A 15,221-nucleotide genomic window follows, 5' to 3' on the forward strand; every position below is an offset into this window, starting at 1 on the left:
AGTTTTTATCATAAATGGGTGTTGAATTTTATTAAATGCTTTTCCTGCCTCTATTGAGATGATCATGTGGTTTTTGTCCTTTCCCTTGTGGATGTGGTGTATCACATTGATTGATTTCCATATGTTGAACCATCCTTGGGTCCCTGGGATGAATCCAGCTTGATCATGGTGTATGGTCTTTTTTATGTGCTGTTGGATTCTGTTTGCTAATATTTTGTTGAGGATTTTTGCATCTGTGTTCATTACCAGCATTAGCCTATAGATTTCTTTTTTGGTAGTGTCTTTGTCTGGCTTTGGTATCAGGGTGATGGTGGCTTCATAGAATGAGTCTGGGAGCATTCCCTCCTCTTTAATCCTTTGGAAGAGTGTGAGAAAGATCAATATGAGTTCTTTGTTTGGTAGAATTCCCCAGTGAAGCCATCTGGCCCTGGACTTTTGTTTGCAGGGAGGATTTTTATTGCTGATTATATTTCACTTGTAGTGACTGGTCTGTTCAGATGATCTATTTCTTCTTGATTCAGTCTTGGTGGACTGTATGTTTCTAGAAATGTGTTCACTTCTTCTTGGTTGTCCAGTTTGCTGCCATACAGTTTTTCAGCATATTCTCTTATGATTTTTTGTGTTTCTGTGGTGTTGGTTGTAACCTCTCCATTTTCCTTTCTTACTGTGTTTATTTGTGTTCTCTCTCTTTTCTTCCTGGTGAGCCCGGCCAGAGGTTTGTCAATTTTGTTTACTCTTTCAAAAAAGCAGCTCCTGTTTGATTGATTTTTTCTATTGTTTTTTAATCTCTATTTTATTTATTTCCTCCATGATCTTTATTATTGCCTTCCTTCTGCTGACTTTAGGTTTTGTTTGTTCTTTTTCTAATTCTTTTAGGTGGCAGGTTAGGTTGTTTATTTGAGACTGTTCTTGTTTTTTGAGGAATCACTGTGAAGTTCCCTCTTAGGACTGCTTTTGCTGCATCCCTAGATTTTTTGTGTGGTTGTGTTTTCATTGATGTTTGTCTCAAAGTATTTTTTAATTTCCTCTTTGATTTCATCACTGACCCATTGGTTTTTTAGTAGCGTGTTGTTTAGCCTCCATGCAGTCATTTTGTTCCTCCTTCATTTTTTTTCTGTGGTTGATTTCTAGTTTCATGCCTTTGTGGTCAGAAAAGATCCTTGAAATAATTTCTATCCTCTTAAAGTTTGTTGAGGCTTCTTTTGTGCCCAGGCTTGTGATCTTTCCTAGAGAATTTTCCATGCACAATTGATAAGAATGTATATTCTGTATTTTGGGGATGTAGTGTCCTAAAAGTATCAACCAAGTCCAGCGGTTCTATTGTCATTTAGTATCTCTGCTGCCTTACTGATTTCCTGTCTGGAAGACCTGTCCAATGATATTAGTGGGGTGTTAAAGTCTCCTACTCCCATTGTATTCCCATCAGTTTCTCCCTTTATGTCTGTTAGTATTTTATATATTTAGGTGCTCCTATATTGGGTGCATATATGTTAACAAGTGTAATATCCTCATCTTGTATTGCTCCTTTAGTCATTATATAGCGTCCTTCTTTATCTTTCTTTATGGCCTTTGTTTTAAAGTCTATTTTGTCTGATATGAGGAGTATTGCTACTCCTGCTTTCTTGCCATTTCCATTTGCATGGAATATCTTTTTCCACCCTCTCACTTTCAATCTGTGTGTTTCCTTCACTCTAAAGTGGGTCTCTTGTAGGCAGCATGTTGTAGGCTTTAGTTTTATTATCCAATCTGCCACTCTGTGTGTTTTGATTGGAGCATTTAGTCCATTGACATTTGCAGTAATTATTGATAGATGTGTGTTTATGGCCATTTCAAACTTTTGTTTTCAGTTGATTTGGTATTTCTTCTCTGTTCCTTTATTCTCCCTTTTTTTTTTTTTGCGGTTTGATACATTTTTTTGTATTAGCTTGGTTTCTTTTTGGGTTTTGTGACTCTATTGTATGCTTTTGACTTGTGGTTACCCTGTTTTTCAAGTATATTAACCCATTAATGTATCTGTTTGCTTTAAACTGATAGTCATGTAGGCTCAAATACATACTAAAAAGAAAGAAGAAAAAAAAGAAGAGAGAAAATAAATCTATATTTTCTTGCTCCCCTCTCCCACCTTTGATGATTTTGATGTCCTCTTATACATCTTCATGTTTATTCTCTTGCAACTCATTGTAGTTACCGCATTTCCAGTTATGGTTTTCTCATTTCTATAGCTTCCTACTTCTTTTCTATTTAGAGTAGACCTTTCAACATTTCTTTTAGAATAGGATTAGTATTGCTGAATTCTTTTAGTTTTTCCTTGTCTGTGAAATTCTCTCTCCTTCTATTCTAAAGGATAGTCTTGCCAGATAAAGTATCCTAGGTTGCAGATTTTTTTTCACTCAGGACTTTGAATATATCTTGCCCCTCCCTTCTGGCCAGCAGTGTCTGTGTAAAGAAATCAGCTGAGAGCCCTATGGGGGCTCCCTTATAACTCACTCTTTTTCTCTTGCTGCCTTTATAATCATTTCTTTAACTTTGGCCATCTTAATTATATGTCTTGGTGTAGGTCTATTTGGGTTCTTCTTGTTGGAGACCCTCTGTGCTTCCTGTACTTGGATATCTGATTCCTTCTTTAGGTTTGGGAAGCTTTCAGTCATGATTTCTTCAAATACTTTTTCAGACCCCTTTTCTCTGTCTTCCCTTTCTGGGACCCCTATTATGCACAGACTGGCACGTTTTATATTATCCCATAGGTCCCTTAGATTCTTACCATTGGTTTTTATTTGCTTTTCTGTCTGCTCTTCTGATTGGGTGACTTCCGTTACCCTGTCTTCTAAGTCACTTACTCGTTCCTCTGCATTGTGTAGTCTGCTTTTGACTGCCTTTAGGTCGGCTCTTATCTCAGCCATTGAGTTTTCTGTTTTTAATTGGCTCCTCTTTTTAATTTCTATATTTCCTTTTTATAGTATTCTGCATCTCTATTCATAGTCTCTCTCATTTCCATCAGTGCTTTTATCACCCCCCTTTGAAGTCATGATCTAGTAGACTGTCAATGATGTCTATTTCATTGATCGTTGTTTCAGGGAACTTCTCTTGCTCTTTTAATTGGGAGTGGTTCCTCTGCTTCTTCATTGTACTTATGTTTCTCTGGCTCTGTGGATTGAGGAGTATCAGTCATCCACTGTGGTCTTAAAAGGCTGGGTTTTTTTTTTTTTTTTATAATTTAAAGTGGGAGCGTCCAGTGTAGACTGTGTACATCGGATAGCTTTCTCACGAGGTCTGCTCTCACTGTGGATGGTTGCAGCGTCTTCCTTCCATGTGTATTGGCTGCTCTCCCTTTGACTGGGGGTGTGGTTGGTGCTGTGGTGATCAGAGCCTGCCCTGATTGTTGTTGTCAAGTGGTTCTCCTTTTTGTTCTGTGGTGGTCACAGCCTTGACAGGAGCGGGTCTGCTCCACTGTTGCTGGAATAGAGGCTTCCAAGCCCCAGTGTGTACAGGTGGAGCTGAAGCTGGAAAGAAGAGTCGCCGAGTGTACCTCTGCAGGAGATGTCCACCAGGGAGTGCCCTCTGTGCTGGTGTCTGTCACTTGTTATGTGGGCTTACAAAGTATTCTCTGTTGACGCTGCCCTTGTCCCCACCTTAGCCATTTTTTTTTTTTTTTTGTGAGGACTCCTGTATTTTGGAGAGACAGTCTCTTAAAGTTTCGTAGGGGTTCTGTGCGATTCAGTGTGTCTGTAGATGTAATTCTTGGTGTACTCATGGGAGGGGGCGAGCTGTGAATTCCTCCACTCCACCATCTTGGCACCCTCCCCCTGGTTTATTTTCCTGTTACCAGGCTCTTAAGTGAAATTCCTGCAAATCTACTTATATGACCGCTGCTTCCACTGTTGGCCTGTCTCCACCGTAACCGTCACCAGCCGTCGTGCTTGCGGTGGCCGGCACACGCTTGGAGCCATTCTTCTGTGCCATGTGCTCACACCGGGCCCCCCTCTCCTCCTCCCACAGCTCTCTGAGGTGGGAGCGGGCGTTTGAGCTACAGGCAGACACCCCTGCCTGCCCCAGCCTGTCCTGTGGCCTCTCCCTTGACAGATGTCAGAACAGTCCCCAAGTGAAGGCTTTTCTTCCAGAGGTTTCCGTTTCTGGAAATCAAGGACGGTTGGGGAGCCCTTAGTCTGTCCTCTACAAAGGTCACTTCTGGTCTGCTGCCAGGGCCTGCTGTCCAGGTTGAGTCTATGCCCAGCAGACTGACCCCCGACAAATGTCTGTCTGTGTGTAAAAGGTGGAGGGAGGCTCAGTGACTGCCGTGAGAGGCCGTCATCGCATCTGATGATGTACTTGGAAACATGAAGGGAAAGCTTCCCTTTTAAGCTTTATGCCTAAAACCACTTGGCCCTGTGCAGAAGGTTAACAGAGGAACTCAGATTCAGGGTTTAGAAGGATTTGGGCATAGTTTTGATGGGATAACTAGAAAATGACGAATCTTTCCTGTGGGGCAGCAGTGAGCTGCAGATCACATTTAAGGGGGGATGGGAGGGTCTGCAGAGTTGAATGAAGTTCAGTCACACCAGGCTTCCAGATTGGGGCCTGGTCTAACGTGGGCCAGCTTCCTTCCCGCCACCCCCGGAGGTGCTGCAGGGGCCTGTGTGACCTGCAGCGTCCTGGGTCTCTGTCTCTACCTCATTACCACTGTCACCTCCACTCTGAGTGCCTCGAGCCCCGGCTGCCCTGTGCATTCAGCCACTGGCCCCTCTGCCTCCCTTCCATCTTTGAGGGCACCAAAGAGAACTGAGTTTGGTTTAAACTTGAAACCTGTTTTTTCCCCAATCTGAATCTACTTCAAATTAGGAAAACGATTTAAATTTCCCAGCTTGGACCCCAGGGATGAAACTGACCGGGGGCGGGGCAATGGGGAGAGGGCACTGGGCCACGAGCTTGGCTCAGTGCCGAGGACCACGGCTTCGCAGTGAGACATGCTTGAGACATGTGCCCGCTGGTGGCCCTTAGAGTCTCTCAGCTTTTGCTTCGTCACTGGTTTAGTGGAGGTGAGGACAGCAGTGCCGCTGCCCCTCGGAGGGTCCCTCCCTGCTGGGATGCAGTGAGGTGGGGAGTGTGGCGACCAGGACGAGAGGGACGTCCCTGCATCCTGCGTGGCAGCCCACACCACGGGGACCTGAGAGGAGGTGGCAGGTCTCCAGGCGGAGGCGACACAGGGACAGTCGAGCGAGGTGGAAGCTGAGCCCTGGCCTGAGTGAGCTGAGGAAGAGTCAGGAGTGGACGTCTGACTACTTTCTGAGCCTGGGTGTGACCTTTCTGCACAGCTCGGGGGGCAAGGACTCTCGTGTTGAAAAAGGTAAGTTTCACAATCACATTACGATCTACACCGCAGTCCAGCTTCTTGCTGAGCGCGGAGCCTGCGGGGTATGCGGCCTAGTTCCTGGTTAGTTGTGTTTCACTCTAAGAAGTTTTGGTTATAAAAGGAGTGTGTTCGGACATCTGTTGACATCCTCTGATGTCTTTAAAACAACACGCGCACACGTTTAGTGAGTGGCTGGCAAACAGGGACAGGACGGGAGCGGCAGGCGCGCAGCCTTGGTTCCCGAGGGCACGGGGACGCGATCCACAGCCTGCCCTCGGCCAGCGGGCTCGCTGCCGCTCACAGTGCTGTCGCTGGGAAAGGGGAAAAGAATCGTGCCCCCCATCAAAGACGAAACAGTCCCCTTGCCTTGACACATCACTGTCTACGTGCACCTATGCTGTAGTGTGTTTGTATGAAGCACACAGTTGGTTTTCAAAGCAAACCCATGAAGTGGGGAGGTAGGGAAGAGTCTAAATGACAACAGCTCTAACTGCTGGCGATTTGCGAGGACGGAGCCGCACATCTGTTAATCAGTCTTACCTCCTTGGAGGATAAGATTTGGCGCAACTCCTTCCTGAGATCAATAAAACGATCGTGAAAGAGGGCCATGCACCACGGCTCCGTGAAGTAGCTGGTGAGGAAAGAACAAGATTCAGTTCCCTGGAAGCCTTCTTGTTACCACTAATAAAGTATTTACCTGCTTTTTTGCCTTTATAAATGACGGTTCTGGCCCCTTTGCCATCGTTTGCTCATAAAATGCCTCGTGGAACCGCCTGGCCAATCAATTTTGCAAATGGATGTCCCTGATGTCAGGCCAGTTTCCATAATTACATTTAAAGTGGTTTAATTCAGAGCTGAGGCAAGGCCCAGTGAAGAATCCTGATTTTATCAGAATTTAAAAGCCTGAAGACTTGTAAAGAACGGTGTCTCCATTATCTGCCCTCGTCTGCGAAAACCAGATTGCAGGATTAACTGAACCGCTGCATAAACAAATTAAATTTGGGTAGACAGTAACACAAATGTTGTTCCTCATTAAGGTTTCTGGATCCATCATGACCAGAAAACAGGCCACCTCGGTGTCGCAGCCTGCTCCTCATGCAACTGCACGGACGCTTAATTGAATCTCTCTCAGGAAAGTGGCTCTTTTGGTGGCCCTACTGGCTAACTTTTCCCTGAAAACTGTTTGAATCAATGCTGCCTTACAAGGAGGACAGTATGGCCACCTCTGGTTACAGGCGACTGCTGAATATTTGATGCATTCTCGGAAGAACCAAGAACACTGACCAGTATTTTAACTCCTACTTTTTTAAATGCTGAGAGTCTCAGACGGGAACCTTCCCTTCTTCAGGGTGAGACCACGTGGGCTCCACGCTCCCCTGGAGGTGCGTTTGTCATTCCTGTGACTGTTAGTGGGTGTCGTGGGTGTGCGGGGGAAGACACACCGGTGCCCACGTGCAGATGAGCACCTTCTGTTCTCCGAGACTTAAGTTCTTCCCTGGGGAGGGGGGGAGGTGAAGTGTCCCAGGGACACCGAGGCACTAGCAGGTCAGGGCGATAGATGAACCTGCGATCCCCAACCTCAGTGAAGTCAGACAGAGGAAGACAAACACCATGTACCACTTTGATGTGGAGTCTGAAAGAGTGACACAAATGAACTCATTCAGAAACCAGAAACAGACTCACAGACACAGAAAACAAACATACGGTTACCAAAGGGGCAGGGGGCAGGGATAAAGTAGGAGTCTGGGACTGGCGGATACAAACTACTCGATATAACACAGATAAACAACAAGGTCCTACTGTAGAGCACAGGGAGCGATATTCAATATCCTGTAATAACCTATAAGGGAAAAGAATATGAAAAAGAATGTATGTGTGACTGTATCACTTTGCTGCACACCTGAGACTAACGCAGCACTGTAAGTCAGCTCTACTTCAACAAAAACAACAAGACAAGGGCGGGCGGTGCCCGGCAGCTGCACCGTCAGCCGCACACTTAGTACCGAGCACCTGTTCGCTTGACCAGAATGCGACCTGATTTCATGCTTAACTACCTATTTTGTTGTTCAGGTCACATATTCATCCAGCTGTTACTGCCACTAACAGTCACCCCTATCCTCTGAACGTACACCTGCTAAGGCCGCCTGCACGGGACCTGAGGGTGTCCATGAGGAAGCAGGATGTTTCTGCATGGTCCCTCTGCTGGCTTTGGAACTCGCGGCCACACGGCGTCCAGCAGCGACGGCTCCTGGAAATTCGACGACTGCACAGCACGTCGAGCGGCTTGCAGACCAGTGACTCAGGAGCCCCGAAATGTCATTCATTTCAGCCCCGCACCGGTCTCCCGTGGTCACGCATTTTGGGGATTCTTGTCCAGAAGGTGACTGTCTCTGCGGTGAGCTGTCCTTGGCCAGTGACCCAGGACTCGTCTGTGGCAGCTGTGCCCTTGGGACCAAACCAAAGGGCTGACTCCTGAAGGCTGCTTCTCGGTTTTCCAGCAGCGTCAGCGGTGGCCCTAGAAGCCACTTCCAAAGGGGTGGTGAAACGCTAGCGCCCAGGGGGGCCGCTGGTGCGTCACTGAGGAGTATGCGGGCTCCTTCCTGTTGGGACGGGAGCTTCTGCACATCGGTCTTCACCTTCGTGGGACTGCCACCTGGCAGAGCCTTCCGTGCACACACCAACGCAGCCACACGGGAACTGCTGTTCTGCAGAGCCACAGTCGTCTCTCCAAAAGGCTGTGAGCTGAGGGGCTTCCAGGCGTCCTCCTCTGCTGGGGTTGGGAGCAGGAGCTCTGGGAGGGGGAGGCAGACCGGAGGTGGCAGAGTCGGGGTACCCCCTTGGGGTGCCTGCCTAAGCTCCGGCTTCTCCCAGCTCCAGAGCTGTGCCCAGACCACCTGCTGCTCCCTCTCCGCCTCCTCCCTGTGGAGGGTCTAAGATGCTCACCTCCAAGCATCTTCCACCCTGGCCTTCCTGCCTGATGGGCAGCGCAGAGGACCCTTTCCCACGTCTGCACCTGCCCCGGTGCCATCCATCCAAGCTCGAGTCCAGGGAGCTCCTGACCTGGGTGCTTCCACCTGCTTCACGGCGTGGGGCGCTTCTGACCTCGCAGGGCACGTCCTGAGCTGTGACGCACTCTGGGCTCTGGGTCTCCGCAGCGTCCAGCACAGGCTGGTCCTTGGGGGACTGGAGGAGCAGGTGAGGACACCTGCCGGGGGGCGGAGGGGCTGCTTCTCCCTGCTCTGTGGAGAGCTTCTGCGCCAGCTGCAGCAACCCCGTTTAGCGAGGGTGGGAGGGCGTGGGGACTGGCACGGACCCCTCTGGGCCTCCTCGAAATCATCCTAGAAACATGGCAGCCTTCGTTCTTTTTTTTTTTTTTTAATGGAGGTGCTGGGGATTGAACCCAGGACCTCGCATGTGCTGAGCACACACTCTACCACTGAGCTATGGCTCTCCCCAGGCTTCATCCTTAAAACTAGAAAAGCTTTGAATTTAACCACACTCATTTTGCAACTGATGATACTATTTCATCAAACAAAGATCATCTTTTCATACAAGGATGTTAAAAGTTTTACTTTATGAAAAGTTTTAGGTCTAGTTTTTTCCCCCAAACCGAATGACTTCTGTGCTCTAGTTTCTTTCCTTCTTTGTAGGAAGAAGAGGGGTACCTAGGATCCTTGCCAAGGTTGGGGTTGGGGGCAGGTCTGCATTAATGGCCCCAAGGGCTGTGGGTAAGTGGCCTTAGTGATAAGCTCTAGGGAAATTAATATTTCCATGAATATTGTGGATTTAAAAAATAGAAAATATTTACTTCTTTCCCAATTTACATTCAAAAAGGGAAGACTGACAGTAACCACAGGGTCACCTGCGTAGTGGGTCTCCACGCAACCTTCAAGAAAGACGGTCAGGTACACCACGGTGACAATGGGGTTTCCAAGTGGCCGTGTAGATTTGGGTGGTCGCATCACGAAACTCCTTCCTACACAGCCGCACACACAAATTCTCCGGGGCCCAAACAGAAGACGGGGCTGTCTCTGCCCGTTGGGCCAGGGCGGGCCTGGTTTATCTGGCGGAGACTTTAATTCTCTATCACTTTTGCAAATGATACAGTTTTCTGAGAAGCCCTGGGAAATATCGACTCGTGGAACTGAATCAACCATTTCTGGTCGATATGGTCCAATCACTAAGGAATTGATCAGGCTTCTCCAGAGCACACCCTTATCTGGTCATCTCACCTGTTTTATCCACAAAATCACATAAACTGGGCGGGGACCTGAGCACCAGCTTAGCCACGGGCCACGAAGGATGCCGAGAAAAGCAACTGGACCGGATACCCGCCGGCCTCAGGAGAAAGAGGACGTGTCTAAGGGGAAAGACAGGTGGATAAAGGTGCTGTTCCTTCACGGCCTGGTCTCAGCTCAGGGCCCGGCAGCAGCAGACAGGGAACAGGTGCGGAAGCCTGAGGCCTCACTGGAAATGCCGAACTGCACGGTGGACAGGAAAGGGCAGGCGTGGGCAGGGGGGGAACACACCCCTTTCTCTTCGTTAATTTACTTTTTAAGTGAAAAGAATCCTCATTTTATCTTAGTGTGGTCACAGTCAGGTTTTGCTTTTGGACCTGTTAAGAGGGTCCCCAGCTGCCACTCACACCTGCACAGGGATTTTCGAGCTGGAAACTCACCTAAGAGTTGCCTTTTCTCCTGGGGGAGGGTGGGGAGTGCAGCTGAGGGGTCCGCCAACCTTCCCGAGAGCATGATGTACATGGTACGTGTCCTTTTGTGCACTGACAGAATCTTGGGCCGCGGGGAGGACAGCCACTCTCCTCCGGCAGTGCCGGGAGGTCATGCTCAGCGGGAGCCTCGGCCTGGGGGCCGCAGCGTGGCTGGGGGTGGGGAGCGTGCCCCTCCTGCAGGCATCACCCCCAGAAGGAGAGGAGGGACAGACATCGAGGTCCGCAATCAAGGTTGCAAGTGGACACCCCGGGAGCCAGGGACGACCTCTAGACATCTCTGCCTTGGCCTGAACAGCATTTGGAAATTGGATTTTCGGCCTTCCTCTAAAAGATCAGGTTCGGCCCTGCTGGGTCCTTGTTACGTGGCAACAACCAGCTCAGCGGACGCCCCCGCGGCCCCTCGTGGTCACCCACCAGCCCGGCCAGCACCGCTCACCTGCGGGGCCACGTGCCTGTGCCCCCAGGCCTGGTGAAGGGGTGTGTGTGATGTGGAGCTGTCACCGGCACAGCCCCCTGGGGCCCCCGGGAGAAACAGGATGGAGTCCCGGGCATGAGGTCCCGCTCTTCTTCTGTTCTAAGCCTCGCTTCACTTGCCTAGAGGGGCCCACGTGCACCTAACACATCGGATCTGAGTCCCCAGCACAGAACCCCTGCGCCTGCAGCCCACGTTGGCGGGCCATGAGCAGAGGGGCCCGCTGCCCGGGAGCTGAAGCCTGGGCTGCACAGTTGTGCCGCCCCTCCCCGCTGGTGACATCCCTCGGACAGCCCCGTCCTGTCCCCGCCCGCCCCAGAGAGCCTGTGCTCCAGACCTCAAGCTTGCACCTCTCATACTTTGATCAAAGAAGAACGCTTTCCTCGGCTTCTGAACCCAAAGCCATCACGTTCTGTTGGCTCGAGTGATGCCGGGCAGGGGGACCCTTGTGGGGGCCTGACTGAAAGGGTGGGTAACAGAGGCGGGCGTGCAAGCAATCCCCTGAAGCCACCTGTCCCACGTCCCCTTCTCCATGCCGGTATATGTGCCAAGATCACACGCTATGCCCCATCTTCCTTCCTCCTTTCATCCGTCGGTCCATCTGTCCATCCTCCCTAACAGGTCCAGTGAGGCCTTTCCAAACCGATGCCCACTTGCCCCGGCTCTCTGTTCTCAGCAATACTCATTCCTTCTTTTTTGTGCTCCACGAGGACCTTTCTTAGCACGCCTCTCTGTCCCCGGCGTCTGCCAGAGCTGACAGCTGACTTCAGTGGCCGCAGAGTGGCCAGGAGGGGAAGACCTAGGAGGCCGCTCTTTGCTGTTAATCCACCGCGGCCGTTGTGCGCCAGGTGCTTCACGGTGCAGCGAAGGGACTGTGGTGAAGCTGCGGTCATGGCGGAGAAGGAGGACCACGAGCTCACCTCTCCCCGTGACTATAATGAAACCACAACTGACTGCTAAACCACCATCGAAACAAAAAGACTGGAACCTAGCAAAAAAGACCTTCCTCAACTGGAAACATAAAGAGGGAACCACAGCAGCATGGTAGGAGGGCCGTGCTTGCAATATAATCAGGCCCCAAACCCCCCAGGTGGACGACCCATAAGCTGAAGAATAATTAAGTCCCAGAGGCCCTCCCACAGGAGTGAGAGTTCTGAGCCCCACGCCAGGGTCCCCAGCCCGGTGTTCCGGCGTTGGGAGGAGGAGGAGACCCCAGGACATCTGGTTTTGAAGGCCAGGGGAGCTTGGCTCCAGGCACCCCATGGGACTGGGGGAAACAGAGACTTCACGCTCTTGGGAAGTGCACACAGAATTTTGTGCATGCCGGGTCCATGGGCAAAGGCAGTGACTTTACAGGAACCTGGGCCAGACTTGCCTGCTGGTTTTGGAAGGTCTCCTGGGGAGGTAGAGGGCAGCTGTGGCTCACTCAGGGGACATAAAAGCTGGTGGCGGACATTCCGGGAGTGTTCATCTACATGAGCTTTCCTGGAGGCTGACATCTTTCTTGGGTCACTAGTACCAAGACCTAGCCCCACCCAACAGCCTGTAGGGAAGCCTGAGGCCATACTGGGTAGGAACTCAGCCCACTCATCAGCAGACTTCCCAAGCCCTCAACCACCTCTAGACACAGCCCTACCCACCTGAGGCCCAGGACCAAGCTCCACCCAGAAGAGGGCAGACACCAACTGCTCCTTCCAGGAAACCTGCATAAGCCTCTAGTCCAGCCTCATCTACCAGGGGACTGATACCAGAAATAAGAAAACAATCCCAAAGCCTATAGGAGGAATCCACAAACACAGACCAGACTCTACACTGGGATGTGCTGGACCCTGGCCCTTGGGTGACAAGAGAGGAATGTACTGCTGGAACGCACAGGACGTCTCCCACGGAGGGCCACCTCTCCAAGGTCGAGAAACATAACTAACCTATCTAAAAATATAAATATAAAGATAGACAATATGAGGCAGCAGAGGAATATCTCCCAGGCCAAGGTACAAGATAAAAATCCCAGAAGAAGAAACAAGTGATGAGGAGATAGGTAATTTATCTGAGAAAGAGTTTAAAATAATGATGGCAAAGATGTTCAGAGACCTCAGGAGGAGTATAGATGCACACGGTGAAATTTTTAATAAAGAGTTAGAAAATGTAAATCACACCCAAAAAGAGTTGAAGAAAAAAATCACTGAAATGAATAACACATTAGAAGGAACCAAAAATAGACTAAATGAGGCAGAAGCATGGATCAATGAGCCAGAAGACAGACGAGTGGAAATCACCACTGCAGAACAGAAAAAAGAATGAACAGAAATGAGGGTAGTTTAAGAGAACCCTGGGACAACGTGAAGCACACTAATATTTGCATTATAGGGGTCCCAGAGGAAGGGGAGAGAGAAAGGATCTGAGAAAATATTTGAAGAGATAATAGCCAAAAAGTTCCCTAACCTGGGGAAGGAAACAGTCATCCAAGTCCAGGAAGTGCAGAGAGTTCCACACAGGATTAACCTAAGAGGAACACATGGAGGCACATGGTCATCAAATTGACAAAAATTAAGGATAAGGAGAAAATGTTAAAATCAGCAAGGGAAAAGCAACAAATAACACACAAGAGAACTCCCATAAGGTTATCAGCTGATTTTTCAGCAGAAACTGTACAGGCCAGAAGGGAGTGGCATGATATATTTAAAGTGATGAAAGGGAAAAACTTACAACCGAGAATACTCTATCCAGCAAGGCTCTTGTTCAGATTTGATGGAGAAATCAAAAACTTCTCAGATAAACAAAAGCTAAAAGAATTCAACACCACCAAACCAGCTTTACAACAAATGTTAAAGGAACATCTTTAGGTTAAAAAAAAGAAAAGGCCACAACTAGAAACAAGAAACGTAATCATGAGGGGAGGAGGTAAAAACACAGGGTATCTAAAACGCCTTTGAAATTAGGGACAGATTGGGAGTTCAGAATCTGTTGATACTGACAAGCATATGCAGAATAGATAAACAAGATTATACTGCATAGCACAGGGAAATATATACAAGATCTTGTGGTAGCTCACGTGAAAAAAAAATGTGACAATGAATATATGTATGTTCATGTATAACTGCAAAATTGTGCTCTACACTGGAATCTGACACAACATTGTAAAATGATTATGACTCAATAAAAAAAAATGTTAAAAAAAAAAGAAAAAAATAGAGGTTAGCAACTTAAAACAATCGTGTATATATATAGACTTCTACACCAAAACCTCATGGCAATCACAAACCAATGTAGCTGTACAGTCATCAGACCACAAGAAAAGAGAACAAAAAGAAGAAAGGGTGGGGGGGGGGGAAGACCTACAAAACAAGCCCCAAACAATTAACAAAACGGCAACAAGAATGTATGTATCAATAATTACCTTAAATGTAGACGGATTAAAAGCTCCAACCAAAAGACACGGACTGGCTGAATGGACACAAAAACAAGACCCCCACACACACTGTCTGCAAGAGACCCGGTTCAGCCAGAGACACACGCAGGCTGAAAGGGAGGGGATGGAAAAAGACATTCCATGCAAGCAACCCAAAAGAAAGCTGGAGCAGCAAGGCTCGTATCAGACAAAATAGGTTTTAAAGTAAAGGCTGTTACAAGGGACGAAGAAGGACACTACGTAATGCTCAAGGGACCAATCCAAGAAGAGGGTGCAACAATTGTAAACACAGGAGCACCTCAGTATGTAAGGCGACTGTTAACAGACATAAAAGGAGAAATGGACAATAACACAAAAATAGTGGGGGACCGTAACACCCCACTTACATCAGTGGACAGATCACCCAGACAAAATCAATAGGGAAATACAGGCCCTAAACGACACATTACACCAGATGGACTTAACTGGTATCTATAGAGCATTCCATCCAAAAATGACAGAATACACATTCTTCTCAGGTGCCCATGGAACATTCTCCAGAATCAACCACATGCTGGCCCACAAGACAAGCCTCAGTAAATTTAAGAAACTGAAATTATACCAAGCATCTTTTTGGGCCACAGCACTACAAGGTTAGACTACAAGGAAAAAACTCCAGAAACTGCAAACACGTGGAGGCTAAACAATATGCTACTAAACAACCAATGGGTCACTGAGAAATCAAAAAGGAAATCTGAAAGTACTTTGAGACAAATGAAAATGAAAACAGAATGATCCAAAACCTCTGGGACGCAGCAAAAGCAGTTCTAAGAGGGAAGCTTGTGGTCGTGACACAAGCCCACCTCAGGAAACAAGAAAATAGCAAATAAACAACCTAAGCTGACACCTAAAGCAGCTGGAGAAAGAAGAACAAGCAAAACTCAAAGTTAGTAGAAGAAAAATCACAAAGACCAGAGCAGAAATAAATGAAATAGAGACTACAAAACCAGTAGAAAAGATGAATGAAAGGAAAAGCTGGCTCTTTGAAAAGATACACAAAACTGATCAACCTTTAGTCAGACTCATCCAGAAAAAAGGGGAGAGGGCCCCAATTAATAAAATCAGAAATGAAAAGGAGACGTCACAGCTGACACCACAGAAATACCAGGGATGATAAGGGGCCGCCGTGAGCAGGTGTACGCCAGCCAGAAGGACAACCTAGAAGAAATGGACAATGTCCTAGAAAGGGACAGTTTGCCAAGGCTGAACCAGGAAGGAATATATG

At 48.2% G+C, this 15,221-nt stretch overlaps 1 protein-coding gene across 3 annotated transcripts in view; it reads right to left on the reverse strand.

Moving 5' to 3' along the window:
• Positions 1–15,221, reverse strand: part of CFAP61 (cilia and flagella associated protein 61) — a 257,175-nt gene that overhangs the window by 6,690 nt on the left and 235,264 nt on the right. For 2 of the 3 annotated variants that reach the window (XM_074347804.1, XM_074347803.1), the window contains exon 26: positions 5,888–5,978. The exons of the other annotated variant lie outside the window; for it this stretch is intronic. In XM_074347804.1, the coding sequence (XP_074203905.1) occupies positions 5,888–5,978 (91 nt within the window). The remainder of the gene's footprint in view (positions 1–5,887; positions 5,979–15,221) is intronic. 3 annotated transcript variants of the gene reach the window in all.

The sequence above is a fragment of the Camelus bactrianus genome, chromosome 19, assembly GCF_048773025.1.
Source record: "Camelus bactrianus isolate YW-2024 breed Bactrian camel chromosome 19, ASM4877302v1, whole genome shotgun sequence".
NCBI classification, from domain to species: domain Eukaryota; kingdom Metazoa; phylum Chordata; class Mammalia; order Artiodactyla; family Camelidae; genus Camelus; species Camelus bactrianus.